We start from the raw sequence: 20,447 nt of genomic DNA on the forward strand, positions 1-20,447 counted from the left end.
AGCCCAGCGGCCGGGCAGGGCCTAAGAGGCCTCCCGTTACCCTGCCCGCTGCTGTCCAATCGGCGCCGCGCAGCCTGCCAACCACCAATCGCAGGAGCCCTAAGGAAAGCCATTCGCCAATCAGGAGTTGCGTCTCGGCGGGGACCCAGCCTGGCTTCCTCACCCTCCCACGTCGCCGAGAGGAGAGTCAGTGCAGTTTTCTTCCGCCAATCCCCGCGGGCCACAGCTAGCTCGCCCGCCCGGCCCCTGTCTGTCACCGACCGAGCAGCCAGCCAATCAGGAGCGCGACATCATCCCGCCTTAGCTTTCGTTCGCTGAGGCGGGCATCATTCGGTGATTTGAGCCGCCGCGCCACCGATCTCCGGCAGCGAGAGGTGGTTGAAAAGAGGTGGCGGGAAACCAATTGTTTGATCGAAATTGCCTCCCTCACGGTCGCTTCGGTAAGTGCCGCGGGGCTGCACTTTCTCACAGGAAGGGAGGGGAGGAGTGGAGCTGGGTGAGGCATCACCGCGGGGCTCTGCAGCCGCCTGGCCGGCTGGGCCTCCGACCTGAAGGTCCCGGCATGCAGCGGGGTCGCGGGGCCCGACGGGAGCCGGTCCTCCGGCCGGAAGGAGTTCCTGCTGGGCTGTTATCTACAACTCTGTCAACTCAGTTTGTTGAGGTATTCCGGGCACCTCGTGTGTTTACTCTGCAAATACTGATTAAGCCGTCTTTGTCCTGCCCTGAGGACGTCTAGGGCCAGCAGGGAAGCTGGGACGGGCCCGTGATAACATCCTGAAGCGGAACTCGGTCGGTGCCTGAAGAAAGGCCCTGATGGTGTTCAGGGGAGGGGGTGCGCTACCGAGGAAGTGTGTTTAAACTGACCCCTCAAGGAGGTTTGGCCACGGCATCTTACCTTGAAGGGAAGAAGTCACTGGGGAAAAAATAGTTCGGTTTGGTTGGGAAGAGTAGTCAGATCTTGACAAACGAATAAGGAAGCGCTCAAAGTTTAGGAATAGGGAGTGTCCATCAAATCTTGTAGTATGTAAGGAAGGAACCAAACCAAAGGGTGAAGAGAGTGGTTTTTACAAAGGATATGAACGGGTGTTCACGGGAGGGGAACCCAAAAAGCTAACGTGTAGGAAGCAGTACCCAATTTACTGGTAATCAGAGAAATGCTCTAAAAATATTTTTGCCTGCTCCTCAAATACCACCCTCACACCCTGTTGATAAGAGAATGCTTCATGTACCTCTTACCCTGGTAAGGAAGAACAATGGGCCTTGAAAGAGCTTTGGCCGTGTCTCCTAGGGAAGAAAGGCAAGATGGGAATGTTTTGAGAACTGCAAGTTCGGTTTCAATTTGGGGGCTTGATTAGGGTTGGGTAGAGACCCTGACACGACAGTACAGGATTGGCAGAAACAGCCGAGGCAAGGGTTTCAGAGAATCTTAGGTTCTGCTTTGTTTTTTTTTTTTTTTTTTTTTTTTTTTCGCTTAAAGTATTACAAAGGGTATTACATAAGTGTCCTTCCCCCCCCCCCCCCCGCCCTTGACAAACCCCTACCTTCCCTTACCCCCCAGTGTCTTATGTCCATTAGTTATGCTTATATGCATGCATACAAGTCCTTCGGTTGATCTCTTACTCCCCTCCCTCCTGCCCCCCAACTCTCTCTGGCCTTCCCACTGCAGTTTGACAATCAGTTTGAGGCAGCTCTGCCTCTGTATCTATTATTGTTCAAAAGTTTGTAATGGTCTTTATTATCCATGAATGAGTGAGATCATGTGGTATTTTTCCTTCATTGACTGGCTTGTTTCACTTAGCATTATGCTCTCCAGTTCCATCCATGATGTTGCAAATGGTAGGAGTTCCTTCTTTTTAACAGCAGCATAGTATTCCATCGTGTAGATGTACCACAGTTTTCTAATCCATTCATCTACTGATGGGCACTTAGGCTGTTTCCAGATCTTAGCTATGGTGAATTGTGCTGCTATGAACATCTGGTTACATATATCCTTTCTGATAGGTGTTTCTGGTTTCTTGGGATATATTCCTAGTAGTGGGATCACAGGGTCAAATGGGAGTTCCATTTCCAATTTTTTGAGGAACCTCCATACTGCCTTCCATAGTGGCTGCACCAGTCTGCATTCCCACCAGCAGTGCACAAGTGTTCCTTTTTCTCCACATCCTCTCCAGCACTTGTCGTTTGTTGATTTGTTGATGATGGCCATTCTGACAGGTGTGAGATGGTACCTCATTGTTGTTTTGATTTGCATCTCTCGGATGATTAGTGACTTTGAGCATGTTTTCATATGCCTCTTGGCTTTCTGAATGTCCTCTTTTGAAAGGTGTCTATTTAGATCCTTTGCCCATTTTTTGATTGGATTGTTTATCTTCTTTTTGTTAAGTTGTATGAGTTCCCTATAAATTTTGGAGATTAAGCCCTTATCAGATATGACGTTGGCAAATATGTTTTCCCAAGAGGTGGGTTTTCTTGTTGTTTTGTTGATGGTTTCTTTTGCTGTGCAGAAGCTTTTTATTTTGATGTAGTCCCATTTGTTCAGTTTCTCTGTAGTTTCAACTGCCCTAGGAGCTGTATCAGTGAAGAAATTGTTTTGGCATAAGTCTGAGATTTTGTTGCCTTTGTATTCTTCTAGAATTTTTATGGTTTCCTGTCGTACATTTAAGTCCTTTATCCATTTTGAGTTTATTCTTGTGTATGGTGTAAGTTGGTGGTCTAGTTTCATTTTCTTGCATATATCTATCCAATTTTCCCAACACCATTTATTGAAGAGACTATCTTGGCTCCATTGTATGTTCATGCCTCCTTTGTCAAAAATTAATTGAGCATATTGGTTCGGGCTAATTTCTGGACTCTCTATTCTATTCCACTGGTCTATATGTCTGTTCTTGTGCCAGTACCAGGCAGTTTTGAGAACAGTGGCTTTGTAATACAGTTTGATATCTGGCATTGAGATCCCACCTACTTTGTTCTTTCTCAGGATCGCTGCAGCTATTCGGGGTCTTTTTTTATTCCAGATGAATTTTTGGAGAGTTCGTTCTAGATCTTTGAAGAAGGCCATTGGTATTTTAATGGGAAGTGCGTTGAATGTATAGATTGCTTTGGGTAGTATGGACATTTTAATGATGTTGATTCTACCAATCCAAGAACATGGTATGTTCTTCCATCTGTTTATGTCTTCCTCTATCTCTTTTTTCAACGTCCTGTAGTTTTCTGAGTAGAGGTCTTTAACCTCTTTAGTTAAGTTTATTCCTAGGTATCTTAATTTTTTTGGTGCGATGGTAAATGGGATTGTTTTTCTAATCTCTCTTTCTGAAAGTTCACTATTGGTGTATAGAAATGCCTCAGATTTCTTGGGGTTAATTTTGTATCCTGCTACATTGCCAAATTCATGTATTAAGTCTAGTAGCTTTTTGATGGAGTCTCTAGGGTTTTGTATGTATAATATCATGTCATCTGCAAATAAGGACAGTTTTACTTCCTCTTTTCCAATTTGGATGCCTTTTATTTCTTCTTCTTGCCTAATTGCCATGGCTAATACTTCCAGTACTATGTTGAACAGGAGTGGTGAGAGTGGGCATCCCTGTCTTGTTCCTGTTCTTAGGGGAAATGGTGTTAGTTTTTGTCCATTGAGTATGATGTTGGCTGTGGGCTTGTCATATATGGCTTTTATTATGTTGAGGTATGATCCTTCTATTCCCACCTTTCTGAGAGTTTTTATCAAAAATGGGTGTTGGATTTTGTCGAATGCTTTTTCTGCATCAATTGATATGACCATGTGGTTTTTTTCTTTCAATTTGTTTATGTGATGTATCACATTTATTGATTTACGGATGTTGTACCATCCTTGCATCTCTGGGATGAATCCTACTTGGTCATGGTGTATGATCCTTCTGATGTACTGCTGGATCCGATTTGCTAAGATTTTGTTGAGGATTTTGGCATCTATGTTCATGAGGGATATTGGCCTGTAATTCTCTTTCATTGTGATGTCTTTACCTGGTTTTGGTATTAGGGTGATGCTGGCTTCATAGAATGAGCTTGGAAGTGTTCCTTCCTCTTGAATTTTTTGTAGTAGTCTGAGGAGGGTAGGTTTTAGTTCTTCCTTGAATGTTTGGTAGAACTCCCCTGTGAAGCCGTCTGGCCCTGGGCTTTTGTTTGCTGGAAGCTTTCTGATGACTGCTTCAATTTCTTCCATAGTTATTGGCCTATTGAGGTTTTTAGATTCTTCCTGATTGAGTTTTGGAATGTTGTATTTTTCTAGGAATTTGTCCATTTCCTCCAGGTTGTCTAGTTTGTTGGAGTAGAGTTGCCCGTAGTATTGTTTAACAATCATTTGTATTTCTGTGGGGTCTGTTGTTATTTCGCCTCTATCATTTCTGATTTGGTTTATTTGGGACCTTTCTCTTTGCTTCTTGGTGAGCCTGGCGAGGGGTTTGTCAATCTTGTTTATCCTTTCAAAGAACCAGCTCTTGGTTTCATTGATTTTCTGTATTGTTTTTTTGGTCTCTATGTCATTGATTTCTGCTCTAATCTTTATTATCTCCTTCCTTCTGCTCACTCTGGGGTTTTCTTGTTGCTCTCTTTCTAATTCTTTGAGTTGTAGAGTTAGATGATTAACTACCATTTTTTCTTGTTTTTTGAGATAGGCCTGTAGAGCTATAAACTTCCCTCTCAGGACTGCTTTCATTGTGTCCCAGAGGTTTTGGATTGTTGTGTTTTCATTGTCATTAGTGTCCAGGATGTTTTTAATTTCTTCTTTGATGTCATCGGTAACCCAATCAATATTTAATAACATGCTATTCAGCTTCCAAGTGTTTGAGTATTTTGGGTTGTTTTTATTGTAGTTTATTTCTAACATTATGCCATCGTGGTCTGAGAAGATGCTTTTTATGATCTCAATCTTCTTGAATTTGTGGAGACTTTGCTTGTGACCCAATATGTGGTCTATTTTTGAATATGTCCCATGAGCACCTGAGAGGAATGTATATTCCGCAGCTGTGGGGTGTAGAGTTCTGAAGATGTCAATTAAGTCCATCTGATCTAGTGAGTCATTTAGGATTGCTGTTTCTTTGCTGATTGTTTGTCTAGCGGATTTATCCAGTGATGTCAGTGGTGTATTAAAGTCCCCTACTATGATTGTGTTATTGTCGATATCTCCCCTGATATCTTCCAGAAGTTTTCTTATGTATGTGGGTGCTCCTGCATTGGGTGCATATATGTTTACCAGGGTTATATCTTCTTGTTGTATTGATCCCTTTAGTATTATGAAGTGGCCTTCCTTATCTCTGGTTATGGCCTTCACTTTGAGATGTATTTTGTCAGATATAAGTATTGCTACCCCAGCTTTCTTTTCCTTTCCATTTGCGTGAAAGATATTTTTCCATCCCTTCACTTTCAGTCTGTGTGAGTCCTTTCCAATGAGGTGGGTCTCTTGTAGACAGCAGATGTATGGGTCATGTTTTTTTATCCATTCAGCCACTCGATGTCTTTTATTTGGAGCATTTAGTCCATTTACATTTAAAGTTATTATTGAAAGGTACTTGTTTGTAGCCATTTCTTTTTTTGTGTGTGTGTGTGGCTGATTTCTTTCTGAGCTTGATATTTCTTCTTTTACACCAGTCCCTTTAGCATTTCTTGCATGGCTGGCTTGGTGGTGATAAACTCCCTTAGCCCTTTTTTGTCTGTGAAGCTTCTTATTTCCCCTTCAATTTTGAATGATAGCCTTGCTGGATAGAGTATTCTTGGATTCAGTCCTTTGCTTTGCATCACTTTGTAGATTTCCGTCCATTCTTTTCTGGCCTGATGTGTTTCTGTTGAGAAATCATTTGATAATCGAATGGGAGATCCCTTGTATGTTACTTTCCGCCTCTCTCTTGCAGCCTGTAAGATTCTCTCTTTATCCTGAACATTTGCCATGGTAATTATGATGTGTCTTGGTGTGGGTCTTTTCGGGTTCACCTTGTTTGGGACTCTCTGGGCTTGTGTGACTTTTTTCTTCCCCACCTCAGGGAAGTTTTCTGATATTATTTCTTCGAATAGGTTTTCTAATCCATGTTCATCTTTCTGTTGTTCTGGCACCCCTATTATTCGTATGTTGCTTCGTTTCATGTTGTCCCAAAGTTCCCTTAGGCTCTCCTCCTGTCTTTTAATTTTTTTCTCCATTTGCAGTACAGTTTGAGTGTGTTTTGCTTCCTTGTCTTCTAATTCACTGATTCGGTCCTCCGCTTCTCCCAGTCTACTGTTGATACTTTCAATGGTGTTTTTTATTGCAGCTATGTCGCTCTTCATTTCTTCTTGGGACTTACTTAAGTTGTTGATTTTTTCATCTGTTTCTTCTAGCTTCTTGCATACGTAGTTGAGTTTTTCATCTGTTTCTTCTTGCTTCTTGAACATCCGGTGCATGTACTCTAGGAACCTTATTCTGAATTCTTTTTCCGTCATGTTGCATATCTCTGTCTCACTTAGCTGCTTTTCTGGCGAGTCCTCCTTTTCTTTCCTTTGGGGGTTTCTTTGTCTACCCATGTTTGATCTCACTGACATTGCTTGTTGTTGAATTGTTCAGTGGCTGGACCCTGGGTGGCAGTGGCTGCTCCCTGGGTGGCAGTGGCTCCTCGGTCTGTGGTTGCTCCTTGGGCGGTTGTGGTAGCAGCGGCTCCTCTGTTGATAGCAGAGCCTCTGATGGGTGCTGTTCACAGTTGTGGTGGCTCTTCTGGCTGGTGGAGGGTGGCTTCAGACTCAGCAACTGTTCCCCAGGCAGAGCGTGTGGTGATCAGGAGGCCGCTGTTGCTTGAATCTGTTGCGTTGATTTAGAGGCACAAAATACAACACAACAAGGCACAACGTACCAGGCACTGAACACTATTGTATTTACGATATTACTAACCCCAAATAAAGGTGGCCACCCGAGCTAAGAGAGTTGGGAGGTAAGGGGGAAAGAAGAGAAAAAGGTAGAAGAGAAAAAAGCAAGAAAGAAAAAAAGGAGTGCAAAAATGAGATTGGAAAAGGGAGGGGAAAAAGAGGAGGAAAAAAAAAGAAAAGAAAAAAAAAAAAAAAAAAGAAGAGAGAAAAGAGAGTGAAGTGTAAAAGGGGAAGAGACTATTTATGTGAGGAGGAAACTCCTATAGGACCGCCACTAATACCAACAAATTGCAGCAACAGATTCCTGGTGATGAATACAAACTACAAACAACCAATAATATCAAGCGACGCAAGGGGACAGAGAAGCGCAGAAATAACCGGGGGGGGGGGGGCGGGGAGAGGGAGGGGCAGGAAAATAAAAAGAATAAGCAGTCTAACCTTACAAACAATCAAAAAAAAGAAGAAGAAAAAAGAAAAAAAAAAGAAAAACAATATACTCGTCAATCAGGCAAACAACGATAAAACAATAGAGAGAGAAAAGAAGAAGAAGAGAGAGAGGAAAAAAAAATGGATAGTGAAGGAAGATAAGGGAAAGGTGTGTAAGGATTTGGAACAGGGGATTGGACGTAGGATATTTAAGCAGGGTTAAATTTTGACAGAGGGTAAAAAGAATAGGGAAGATCTAAAGCTGGAGTAGGGTAAGAGAAACAGGACAGCAAAAGGGAAAAAGTGGGGAAGATTGTTTAGCACAGAGGCAAATTGAGGTAGAGAAAAATGTTGCTAAAGGAACGATGAAAATAGAATGGAGAACATTAGTCCCAAAATAAAATAAAGACAAGATAAGATGACACTTTAAAAACTGGTAAAATGGTAGCGGTAATAATACTAGTTAAAAATAAAAATGTAGTAGCTGAAAGGGCAAAATCGGGTGATGGAGAAAAAGAAAAATGGAAAAAAAAAAAAAAAAAAAAAAGAAAAAAAAAAAAAGAAAAATGTTTTCTTAGTTAAAAGGAGAAAAAGTAATTTAAAAAAATAAAAATAAAAATGTGCATTAATGCAGGTGCTTCAGATCTTCTACTCTTCTTATTGGCACGCCCGGAATTCAGGAGAATGTTGACTTTCTCTCTGATACGCTGCTCCTCCTTGTTGCAAGCCACAGTCCTTATAGCCTTATCTGTATTTACAGAGGAGTCAGTTCGTGGCTCTGCCTCTGGGTGGCAGTGTGTCTGGGTTGACCTCCGAGGTTATAATTTCTCTCCGACCAGTTCTCTATTGTACCTGAACCAGCTCCGCCCAGAGGTGGTTCCCTCGGCGCCACTCCCAGCTCTGTTTCCCAGGCTCCCCAAAAACAATCTTCCCCTACAAGCTCTGCTAGTGACCCCAACTGGGCACTCACATGCACTGGGCTCAACAATCAAACTCACAGAAGTAAGAGGAAGTGTGCAAACTAGAGCCTGGGAAGCTGTTCGAACTCGCAGGGTTCCACCCTCCAGAACCGCGCGGAGTGTCTGCGCGCGCGCTCAAGCCCCTGGCATCAACAAGTAGCCGGTTATCAGGGAAACTCTGAGGCAGCCCTCATGCATCCAGTCCAACTATGGGCTCATTTATAGTGTTACCTTCTGGCAGCAGCCCTGCGGGAGCCCTCCCCCCTTGCGAGACACGCTGGCCTCTATAGGCACGGCTTTTGGAGAGCGCGGATTTTGGCGGACGCAGATTTCCCCCTGCGCCTGTGCGCGCGTTCCTCGTTCCAACCTGAACTGCGAACCGCACCTTTGAGGTAAGTCTAACCTTTCCGTGGAGGGGTGCAGGTCTCCCCTTGGCTCTTGCAGTCGCGCTGTTTGCGAATCGTTGCCTCCGGGTCAGTAGCCGATCTCTGGATGCCGGTGAACGCTGCCTGAGATGGCGCGGTCTCGCCGCTGCGCTGGCGCCCAGGGGGAGGTTTCAGCCTCAATCTCTAACCATCCGCATTTTTTAGGAGTTTTCTGTCTTTCCTGGCTGCAGACTGTCTCTCAGCTGAACCTCCCCAGCTTGATCGGGCCGATTGTTACCCGTTTCAGCTGCTCGCCCCTATCTGGTCCGGGACAAAGCACCAACACGTCTGTCTAAGCCTCCGCCATTTTCTCTCCAGGTTCTGCTTTGTTGATGCTTCCCATTGAAGAGCTGATCCACCTTTGGGGCAGTTCAAGCCATTAGAACAATGAAAATAGACTGGTTTCCTAGAATAGGAAAGTCACGCTAATGTAAACAGTAAATTGCTTGTTGGGGTGGGAGTGTAGGTAGTTTCAGTCCTCAGTATCCAACTCGTGTGTGGGGCTAGATGGTTTTGGTTCTCAAAACACAATAAAATAATTGTATGTCTACCAGATTGGTAAAAATTAGAATGCTTAATGGTGTTCGCAAAGATGTGAGAAATTCTCACATACTGTGAGAGTGTAATTCAGGGTAGGACATCCCCACCCCACCCCCAGCAATGCTCTGGAGAACATTTTGGCAGTATTTAGTGAAATTATGAGAAAATTCTATGGCCAGCAATTACTTGCCTGTATAAATACCCTCAAAGTCCCTAAGGAGAAATCATAGAAGGGTGTTTATTACAATATCATTTCTGGTAGTAAGGTGCTGAAAGCAAACTAGGTGTTTGTCACAAGGAGAATGGACATTAAGTGTGGTATGTGCATATGATAAAATTGTTGGTATACTTCAGCCAGAACCAATGAAGTAAATTGAAGTATAATAACGAAGTGATTGTAAACAAAGGAAAATGTAAACATACATATGCAAAACTGTATTTTTCAAGAATATATATATCTAAAACCTAGTTGAATTAACATTAAAGATGAATTGAAAAAAGCATATTTAGAAACAGGGGGGTTGGGGAGGGATTGAGCAAAAAAGTAAAGTAGAACTCACGGACATGGATAACTGTGGTGATTGCTGGGAGAGGGGAGGAGGTGGAAGAGGGCATAGAGGGGATAAATGGTGATGAAAGCAAAACAAACATTAGAGTAGGTTCCTAAGGGAGATGAAAGGTAGAAGACTAAAATGAGTTAGAGAAGACCTGCCTGAAGTAAAAATAGAGTGAGTGAAATAGGAAGTATTATCTATCACAGAGGTCCTCAAACTACAGCCCGCGGGGCACAGGCGGCCCCCAGAAAACATTTATCCAGCCAGCCGGGTGTTTTTGCCGCGCTGCCTGTCCTGCTTAGCTGCCTACTTGTCCCGGGCCCGCAGTGTGCATGTGTGGAATGTCTGAGGGACAGTGAACTGGCCCCCTGTTTAAAAAGTTTGAGGACCCCTGATCAGCTCGATTGTGAACACATGAAGTTTTAAAACGGACAGAATGTGGTTAGTAAGGGTTGGGTGATGAAGGCTCTTGCAAGCCATGTTGAAAGAGTTTTGGACTTGATTCTGAAGCATAGGGCAGTGTTGAGGAAATAAAAACCCTGCCAAACCCAGAGACTCCTCTCCACAACACATAGAAAAGAAAGTAGTTTTATTAATGAATAGTCATATTCAGATTACAATGTACTGTGGATAATTTGGGTGAGATTACAAAGACAGAAAGAAATTCTACCTTATTTATGCAGCCAAGCAATTACAGTGAAGAATGGTAGTAACCATCACAGGTAGAAATTATAGTTTAACTTTAACCCTGCTGTTTGGCTTATGTACCTATTTGCTTTGTTTAACAATGGACAGGTTATTTTGATTTTTTGAATTATATAAATCATCCCATTCGATTAAATGCCTTATTGATTGTAATGTGAATATCCCATGGGTTGTAGTCATACTGGTCTTAGAAAGCACATTTTCCTTTACCTGGGAAGGACAGCACAGTTATCCCAAGGTCAGAGGGCTCTAGACCCAAAACTGTAATTTAGATAACATGCTGTTTCTGCTTCTGTAAACTGCTTTTTTGCAAACTAGGTTCCTCATTCCAAACCCTGGGATGTAATCAATACCTTTGTGATTTTTTTGCCTATATAACCTTGGACTGCGACCATCTTGTAACTATGAGATTTGGGGAATGGCCCCTCATAGTCCCGTATTGTAATAAATGTGACTCTTTAATTCGACTTCTTGAGGCGTCCTTCTGTGATTCGCGGGGTACATTACAACAACAGCCATTCTATTTTAGTCATTGCATATATAAATTCTCAAAATTAATGGCATCATATCTTCTTATAATAAGATTTGTACCATTTGCTTCAAATCCTATATAATAAAAGGCTAATAGGCAAATTGTCCCCTCTACCAGGAGTTCGACTAGGGGGCGGGGTCGGCCAGCCAACTGTTCACGGCCCCTCCCCCTGGCAAGCCCTGCCCCCGCCCCTCCCCCCCCCCACCCCCCCCCTGCCCATCGGGGGCAGGCCTGCCAGCCAACCTCCCGTATCCCCTCCCCGGCTGTGCACAAATTCGTGCACTGGGCCTCTAGTTCTTTCATAAAGTTCATCCATCCTAAATTCATCTGGTAATTGAGGTTTCCATTTATTTTGCTAATTGTCTTTATCTGAAGGAATAATGAAACTTCTCTTATTTCTACAACAAGCATCTGATTATAGCTCCGAAAAAAAGTGCCTAGTGTCACTCCCACAGTGACAAGGAGATAGGAGAGCTATTTTCCGAGATGTTTGCATTGTAAAGACTTCTAGACCCTTGAAAAAACACGTTGAGGTGTAAAGCTGACAATGCACTTGTTCAGCTACGAACTGGATTTTTTTCCCCTGTTTACTAGGTTGGAAGGACAGAGAGTTGAGGACATTGGCAAGGGAGTGGTTAAAGTGATGGATGGTGGAGCCTAAAATGGATAAGGAAAGAAGTGAAGTGGGATAGACTGAGTGCAAGAAAGAGAGGATCAGAGGGTTGAAAGTCTTGATGATTAAGGTGTAGTATGAGTATGTGCATGATGAGAGTTGGAAGAATAGCATAAGAAGTTGTCAAAAAAAGGGGGGGCATTTGGGGAGAGAATTTGCAAATATCAAGAGCCAGATAGCCAAAAGAGTGAAGTCATTGAATCTCATGAAACTGTCTCTAGGGCTGGTTAGGTTATTTGTCTAAATTTGAATGTTTTCTAGGATGATAACAGATTTCAGAAGACTGAACCACAGGCCAGAGTCCTCAATAAATGAGAGGTAAGGAAAATGAGGGTCTAAGGGAGGTTATAGATGGATGGGAACAGCCTCAGAGAGGCAAGGGTTAGCATCCTGTTGTGGATGAGTGAGGCTGGAATTGGCATTGGGTATCAAACTTTTCTATCTATAATGTGATTTATTACTTTCTTCAGATGATGTAATCTAATGATATTTCCTTTACATTTGCAGATTTTTCACAATCAAAATTAACAGCAAAATAAGTCAAGATGTCTGTCGATCCAATGACCTATGAGGCCCAGTTCTTTGGCTTCACACCACAAACTTGCATGCTCAGGATCTACATTGCATTTCAAGACTACCTATTTGAAGTGATGCAGGCTGTTGAACAGGTTATTCTGAAGAAGCTGGAGGGCATCCCAAACTGTGAGATTAGCCCAGTCCAGGTTCGTAAGTGCACAGAGAAGTTTCTTTGCTTCATGAAAGGACGTTTTGATAAGCTTTTTGTCAAAATGGAGCAGCTGTTTTTACAGTGGATTTTGCGTATTCCCCCAAACATCTTGCTTCCGGAAGATAAATCTCAGGAGATGCATTCTTATAGTGAGGAAGAATTCCAGGTTCTCCAAAAAGAAATTGAACAGTTACAGGAGAAGTACAAGACTGAATTATGCACTAAACAGGCCCTTCTTGCAGAGTTAGAAGAGCAAAAAACTGTTCAGGCCAAACTTAAACAGACATTGGCTTTGTTTGATGAGCTTGAAAATGTTGGCAGAAATCATGGGACTAGTGATTTCAGGGACAGCTTGGTGTTCCTGGCCCAGAACTCCAGAAAACTCCAGGATATTAGAGACAATGTGGAAAAGGAAAGCAAAAGACTGAAAATATCTTAATTTCTAAATAGTAAAAGGAGACAGTCAAAAGTAGGTCTGTATATTTTGTTGGATTTTCTTTAAACATTTTTCTTTTCTTTGGTCCACTCCCCTGAAGTATCTGTGTACTACTCGAAACTGATCTTTGAAGCATTTATTCCTTATAGGCCTCTAATAGGTGGGAAGGGATTCTTAATCCATTAAAGACTCGTTTGGGGCTTGATGAAGAAATAAAGCTTTCCATGGCCAGTCAAAAGATATTTGTAAAAGGTGTACTTTGGTCATGAGTCCTTTGTAACCTTGATCCTTTTTACTTATTCTTTAGATGAGACCAAATGACAAAAAGGTTGAGTGGGTGGCTTCTTTTTTTAAATATATTTTTATTGATTTCAGAGAGGAAGGGAGAGAGAGAGAGAGAGAGAGAGAGATAGAGATAGAAACATGCCTCCTGCATGCCCCCACTGGGGATGGAGCCCAAAACCTGTGCCTGTGCCCTGACTGGGAATTGACTTATGACCTTCTGGTTCATAGGTCAACACTCAACCACTGAGCCACACCAGCCAGGCAAGTGGGTGGCTTCTTTATTAATCAGCCACTACACTGTGGGACAGCCAACATAGAATATGTGCTCTTGCCCATAATTTTTCTTATACCAGGAAGTTGATATGTAGTTTAAAGAAGCAAGTAGCAGAAAAACAATCATAATCTTTAGTAAAGAAGAAAGAAATTTTTTTTGTGTGTGTCATTATACAATTTTATTTTATTTTTTTTATTTTTATTTTTTTATTTTTCGCTTAAAGTATTACAAAGGGTATTACATAAGTGTCCTTTTTTCCCCCCCCCGCCCTTGACAAACCCCTACCCTCCCTTACCCCCCAGTGTCTTATGTCCATTAGTTATGCTTATATGCATGCATACAAGTCCTTCGGTTGATCTCTTACTCCCCTCCCTCCTGCCCCCCAACTCTCTCTGGCCTTCCCACTGCAGTTTGACAATCAGTTTGAGGCAGCTCTGCCTCTGTATCTATTATTGTTCAAAGGAAATTTTTTTTTCTAAAATAAATCCTTTCCATGACCAAGGCCTTGATGGTGTTAAACAATTTACTGTCTTGGAGCCTAGCAGTGGAAGACCTTGGACAAAAAAGAAGCAGATCTCACTGGAATAGAAGAGGAAGCCTGGAACATACGCAATAGCAAAGTTTATGTTAACTGACTATTTGGTATTTATGCCATTTTTTGTTTGTTAGTTAATCCTCACCCGAGGATATTTTTCCATTGATTTTTAGAGAGTGGAAATGAGGGGGAGAGACAGAAAGAAACATCTATGTGAGAGGGACACATCAATTGGTTGCCTCCACCAAAGCCAGGGATTGAGCCTACAACCTAGGTATGTGCCCTTGACTGGAATCGAACCTGGGACCTTTCAGTCCATGGGCTGATGCTCTAGCCACCTCCGGATCCTTAACTTAATTATACCTGCAAAGCTCATTTTTCCAAATAAGGACAGTCACAGGTTCCAGGAATCACAACATACATGGACAAACCATTTGGGGAAATCACCATTCAAGCCAGTCAATACTAGGAGATTTTAAATAGCTACAAATGCGGGGGGAAAAATTTTTTCATTTGGGTAAAAAGTAATATTGAAGAAGGAAACATAGCCAGGGCATATTTATGACATTTTTAAATTCGTACTTCAGATAGTTTTGGAATTTTTTGTGTGTCTAATATTTAATTAACTTATGTATTCACACTCATAAGTATCAAATATTTATTACCCTCAGTGGGAAATTTTAGCTGTGTCTTTTGCTTAAATTCAATGGAGTCTGATATATCCTTTTGTAATTAATCCATGTAACATGTTAGGTCTCCCCAAAAAAAGGGAAGATTTGGCAATAGTTACTCTCAAGGTATTGCTTGTGTCTTCCTAAAGAACAGGATTTGGAGTTTCTCCTTTATGTAGGAGAGTAACATAGGGTATTAATATTTGCAATTAAATATTGATAGATTTACGAAGTCTGTGTTTACTTGGAATATGTTTATTATCAAAGAGTTCTTTTCCCAATCCTATACATGAAATACAGATGTTTTTAAAGGCTTTAAATTTCGATTTTCTGCTGTATGTAATGTCATGCTATGTTTCCTTCTTCAATATTACTTTTTACCCAAATGAAAAAATTTTTCCCCCCGCATTTGTAGCTATTTAAAATCTCCTAGTATTGACTGGCTTGAATGGTGATTTCCCCAAATGGTTTGTCCATGTATGTTGTGATTCCTGGAACCTGTGACTGTCCTTATTTGGAAAAATGAGCTTTGCAGGTATAATTAAGTTAAGGATCCGGAGGTGATCATCCTCAATTATCTGGGGAGGTGGGGTGGCTAAATCCAGTGATAAGTATCTTTTATAAGAGAAAGGCAATGAAGGATTTGAGACAGAGGTGGGAGCATTGTGACAAAGGCAGATTGGGGCGATGCAGCCACAAGTCCAGGAATGCCAACAGCCACCATAAGCTGGAAGAGGCAAAAGACAGATGCTCTCCCAGAACCTCCAGAGCAGGCGTCCTCAAACTACGGCCCGCGGGCCACGTGCGGCCCGCTGAAAACATTTATCCGGCCCACCGGGTGTTTTTGCCGCCGCAATGTGCATAGAAATTTGTTCATAGTTTTTTTTAAACTATAGTCCGACCCTCCAACGGTCTGAGGGACAGTGAACTGGCCCCCTGTTTAAAAAGTTTGAGTACCTCTGTTCCAGAGTGTGTGGCCCTGCTAACGCTTGCTTTGGGTTTCTGGCCTCCAGAACTGAGAATGCATTTCTATTGTTTTAAGTCACTAAGTTTGTTATGGTAGCAACTGAAAACTGATGTACTTAGTGAAATTAGAATATTAAGAAATTCATAAGGATGTAGAGTACTATTAGGGAAACAACAGCTGAGACCTGATTGGCCCTGTTAATCAGGATAATAAACACTTGGTTACCCACTCTGCTTCATTGCCCATTTCTCATCCAGCATCAGCCTCAACCAATTTCCTGCTTCCTTCTACATTGGATCCTATGATTTTGCAGTATCAAACCTTCAGTTTTCCTAAATGCCTGCTCCCAAGCTTTCCCTTGTATTTATCTGTTTATTCTCCCTTAAAATATGCCTATTCCCAACTATACACTCCCAAATAGACTTTCCCCATACAGTTGCTGCAGTGACAGGACCAGTTTGGGAGACAGTTTGGCATGGTAATAATGGAAAGAGAGTGGCCATTACTACCAACTTTAAAGAAATAAAAAAGGATTATAAGGAAATACTATGCAAGAGGTTCTGCACTCAATTCTGATGAGGGTTTTCCCCACACCTCCAAGCAATTGTATAGGGTGCCACCTGGATATCCTATAATTCAACTCAATCTGACACTACCTACCCAGAGATAGCATCAGATTACACAGGTGAAGGGCTCAGCCCTACAAAGGCTGCCCTTCAAATACCAATGACAAGCCTAGGTTGTTACCTGTGCTGACTGACTGGCAATAACTCAGAGGTTCCAATGACCCCCCTCCTTGGATTTAATTACCTTGCTAGAATGGCTCACAAACTCAGGAAACCTTTATTAACTAGATTATTACTTTATTACAAAGGATATATGATCCAGGGCCAGGTGAAAGATACACAGGGTGAGGTTTCAAAGGAGTGTTTATCCCCATGGAGTTTGGGCGTGCATGGTGGGGTTCTAGTTACCCAACCTAGAAGCTTTCCAAACTTTCCTTTTGGGTTTTTATGGAGGCTTCATTACATAAAAATATAAACTATGACAAGATAAAGTACATTTAAGTTTATTCAGATGCTTTCATTTAATATTCAAGTGTGGAAAAGTAGCCAGCCACATGGGCAAGTACTGGCTTGAAATAGCTGGTCAGCAAGACTGTTCCTCTAGAGCAGGGGTGGGGTACCTTTTTTCTGCCAAGGGCCATTTTGATATTTATAACATTCGTAGGTCATATAAAATTATTAGCTTGCTATATTTGGTCAAACATTTCATTAACTCACCCCTAATGCCTTGGCGGGGCCAGACCAAATGATTTTGAAGGCGTATAAGGGCTGGACATCCCCCCCCCCCCCCCCCCCCCATAGATAAATCACATTTTGTTTTTCCATTCGCCATCTGATGAACATTTAAATTGTTTTAAATGTGGGGCTATTGCGAATAATCCTGCTATGTACTTTCGTGAACAAGTCTCAGTGTGGACAGATGTTTTTACTTCTGTTGGATGGAAACCTGGAATGGGATTCCTGGGTCATATGGTCAGTGTACATTTAACTTTTTATACAACTGCCAAACTGTTTCCCAAAGTAGCTGCACCATTTTACATTCCCAACAACAGTGTATGAGGGTTCTATATTTAAAAAAAATGTTTTATTAACTTTTTTTTAGAGAGGAAGGGAGAGGGATAGATAGAAACATCAATGAGAGACATTGATGGGCTGCCTCCTACACGCCCTCTAGGCATGTGCCCTGACCAGAATTGAATTGGGGATCTATTGGTTCAAGGGTCGATGCTCAACCACTAAGCCACACCAGCTGGGCAAGGGTTACACATTTTGTACCTCTTTGCCAACTAGAAGCTCTTATAGCTGGAGTTGCTAAGCTGTGAGAATGTGAGCTTGCTGATACTGTTATCAGAGAATTGCACGGGTGGAATTTCTTCATTGCTAATGGAAGTGGGGTTCTTAAGACATCTTGAGAAAAAGAGTTTTCTAAGACTCACATGAAAGAATGAGTGATTTTTATTTGTGTACAGTTCTATCCCTTGGTTTGCAAAGTCCTATTTCCCCTAAACCAGTCCTGGGAAATGTGCAGTTGGGGCTTCAGTAGAACTAGAAGCAAAGCCAGCGTCCAAAGTTTTTGTTCCATGGTGGAGTGGAATCTGGCACAGCATCCAGCTAATTCCAGTCCATCAGTCCATTGTGTGTGGGGTCCACATGGCTGTGGGCCATGTGGGCAAATGCAGGGGAGCATGTCCCACATCCTCCTGCAACAAGAGAGCCAGGAGCCCAGCATATGAGAGCCGAGAGAGAGAGAAAGCTTCTTTGTTCAGGAGTTAATGTATCTGAGATTTCACCCCCTTGTAGTGACCATACCCTTTCTGGCCAATACCCAGTTCCCAGGTGTGACTGACAGGTAATCTCTTTCCCACACCACCCCACCTCACTGGGCATGCGTCTATTGTCCAGTCCCTTTCCCATCGACCTGCAGTGAACAGACCTGGAGAATGTTAATGGCAGCTTTCTGGCACTAATGGCATGCCTGTATTATTTGGCCTTCCCTTTACTACTTTCCTGTTAATGAATAACCAAGTTATTACAACAGTATCAATACCAACAGCCATTCATTTGTTGCATCACTTACTTAATAAATACTCACCATTATGTGGTAGGCTCTGGCCTTGCAAGAAGTCCTGACAGCTCTGTAAGATGAGAGACAGCACCCAGGTGATATTGTTTCTGTACACTGATCCTGGTTCCCCCTGAGCCTTTCGGTTGCAGGAGGTGGGGAGTTCTCTGATGATAGTTGGAGTTGGGTCTGCAGCAACTGGCAGGGCTTGCCAGCGCACCCCTCCAACCCACTGGGAGCCAAATAAGTCCTAGTGCTGTTCTCCCCACATTCCAACCAGCCTTGGAAACCCGAGTGTAGCGGAGGTGCCAGGAGATGGTGGTGCCAGCAGTCTGTGGCAGAACCAATGGAAGCCAGAGAAAAGCCTGGTGGATGACAAGAGAGTGGGAGGATGGTTCAGGTGAGGAGCACAGAAAGTTCAGGATACACAGATACAGGTGTAGATGTAGGGAGATGGGAAAAGGAAGAAGGGAAGAAAAGCAGCAACTCCTTGGCCATGTCTCTGGGTCTTGGGACTGTGGAAGCCTTTCTTTTGTCACTGATTTTGCTTACAGTGGCTTCACACTTCCATTTTCCACATATATTATGTATTAGTTTTTTCATGTATTAAGTTTAAAAAAAAGACACCACCCCACACAATAATTGTTTCTTTTAAAAGGAGAAATAAAGTCCTGGGGAAGCCCTGGGCGCAGCTGGGATCCTGGCTGGCCCTCTGCAAGCTGCACTTTTGCCCCCCTGGCTCCCAGCAAGCAGCTCGCCCTCCCTCCCTCCTGCGCTCCGTTTCCGGTTGCCATGAAAACAAACTAGATTTTCACGCAGAGACCTCCCAGACGTGAGCCCTGGAGCTCCCTGGGGTTGGAACCTGCCGGGAGCCATCTGCCACCAGCCGGAGGCAGAAGGAGGAGCCAGGAGAAGCGGCGCCCGGGTTGAGAGGTCCCCTGCCCGAGGAGGAGGCGCCCCCCCACCCCCTGCCCCATTTCCGGAACCTCTCCATTTTTACCGAAGCGGCCGGCGCCTTCACCATCATCTCCCTGTCTGTTTACCTATATCCCTGTACAGGGTGCCGGAGTGGACAGGGTGGGCGCAGGGCCGGTGGGGGTGGGGGTGGGTTGAGAACGGAAAAGAAGGGCTCGCACTTTGTGTTTGGGAGACGCTCTGCGCGCGCTTTAGCTTATTTTATTTATTTTTTTTTTTTTTAAGGAAAGGTGTCACTGTGTTCCCGACGCCCCAGACCTGAGGGCCCCGCCCAGAGTCTGGGAAGGACCACACACAGGCGCCCCGCTTCCCAGGTCTGCGCTTTAGCTTTTATGTTTCCTTTCTTCTCTGCTTGTCACTGCCTTTGTCCACCAGTAGGAATGTCGAAGCAGCTGCCAATAATAAAATAAGGATCTATGTTTGCACCTGAACGTTAGACAAGAGGGCAGTTAGATCCAATATTTAGAATCTTGGGGTGCAGTTGGGCCCCGCCTATAATAGGATAACGTCCGCGGACCCATCCACTTTGTGAGGTGGAGGCACGCGCAGGGACCCTGTCATTGTGTGTTTAGGGCGTGCACAGCCTCCAGACTGTTCTGTAAGGGATGAACCTACCACTGCCCGCGGCCTTCCAAAGAGGCCCGTGGAGAGGGTGGACGCCCTGGCCCGGGCTGGGCATTGCCCAGGAGGAGGCAGCTGTGCCCGGAGCTGCGCAGACAGGTCTTTGAGCGCGGGAGCTGGGGACCTGAGCGCTCAGGGACTTCCCCGAGTGCAGGGCACAGCGAGCGGCCTTTGTCAGGGTGGTGTGCCCTGTTCCCACCGGACTGTGCGTTCTTCCTGCTTTAGGCTTCACTACAGCCACCACCTTCGCTTGGGAGCTGAGCAGAGGCCCATCGCCCTAGGAGCTGTCCTGCCAGGAAGGGATGCTCCTCACTGAGTCCTGGAGGGCGGGACCAGAGGCTGCAGACCTCCTGGGACACAGGCCCTGAGCATGTGGGCTTCGCAGATGGGGGTCCTGGCTGGGGTCCTCCAGACTGTGGCGGGAAACCTTTTACCGGTGTTGGGAGGAGCCTGGATGATGATATCCAAGAGCTAAAGTAGCTCAGGTGGAAGGTGGTGTTCCTGTTAGGGGAGGCCAGGGAAGGAGAAGGACTCAACTCTGCAGAGGGAAGGAAGATTGGCATGTGTGTGTGTGTGTGTGTGTGTGTGTGTGTGTGTGTGTGTGTGTGTAATGACGGGGTGGGGGACGGTGGAGGTGGGGGACAACCTACACAACT

At 43.8% G+C, this 20,447-nt stretch overlaps 1 protein-coding gene across 4 annotated transcripts; it reads left to right on the top strand.

The window, feature by feature from the left end:
* The first annotated feature begins 13 nt into the window (after positions 1-13).
* On the top strand, positions 14-13,898 carry MIS12 (MIS12 kinetochore complex component). Of its 4 annotated transcripts, XM_070395300.1 has the most exons (4): positions 14-440; positions 8,485-8,635; positions 11,934-11,990; positions 12,180-13,898. In XM_070395300.1, exon 4 carries the CDS (start codon positions 12,218-12,220, stop codon positions 12,836-12,838), a length of 621 nt encoding a protein of 206 aa, XP_070251401.1. In that variant the 5' UTR covers positions 14-440; positions 8,485-8,635; positions 11,934-11,990; positions 12,180-12,217; the 3' UTR covers positions 12,839-13,898. The 4 variants fall into 4 exon arrangements, with proteins under 4 accessions (XP_070251401.1, XP_070251400.1, XP_070251402.1 ...); XM_070395299.1 differs by lacking the exon at positions 8,485-8,635; XM_070395301.1 differs by lacking the exons at positions 14-440; positions 8,485-8,635 and adding an exon at positions 610-661.
* Positions 13,899-20,447: the final 6,549 nt, after the last annotated feature.

The sequence above is a fragment of the Myotis yumanensis genome, unplaced genomic scaffold, assembly GCF_028538775.1.
Source record: "Myotis yumanensis isolate MYYU_CA2020_CCGP unplaced genomic scaffold, mMyoYum1.0.hap1 SCAF_16, whole genome shotgun sequence".
Classification (NCBI taxonomy): domain Eukaryota; kingdom Metazoa; phylum Chordata; class Mammalia; order Chiroptera; family Vespertilionidae; genus Myotis; species Myotis yumanensis.

What these genes read in the sequence shown, in the direction of transcription:
- MIS12 (XM_070395300.1), top strand. Translation starts at nt 12,218, where the DNA reads ATGTCTGTCGATCCAATGACCTATGAGGCCCAGTTCTTTGGCTTCACA.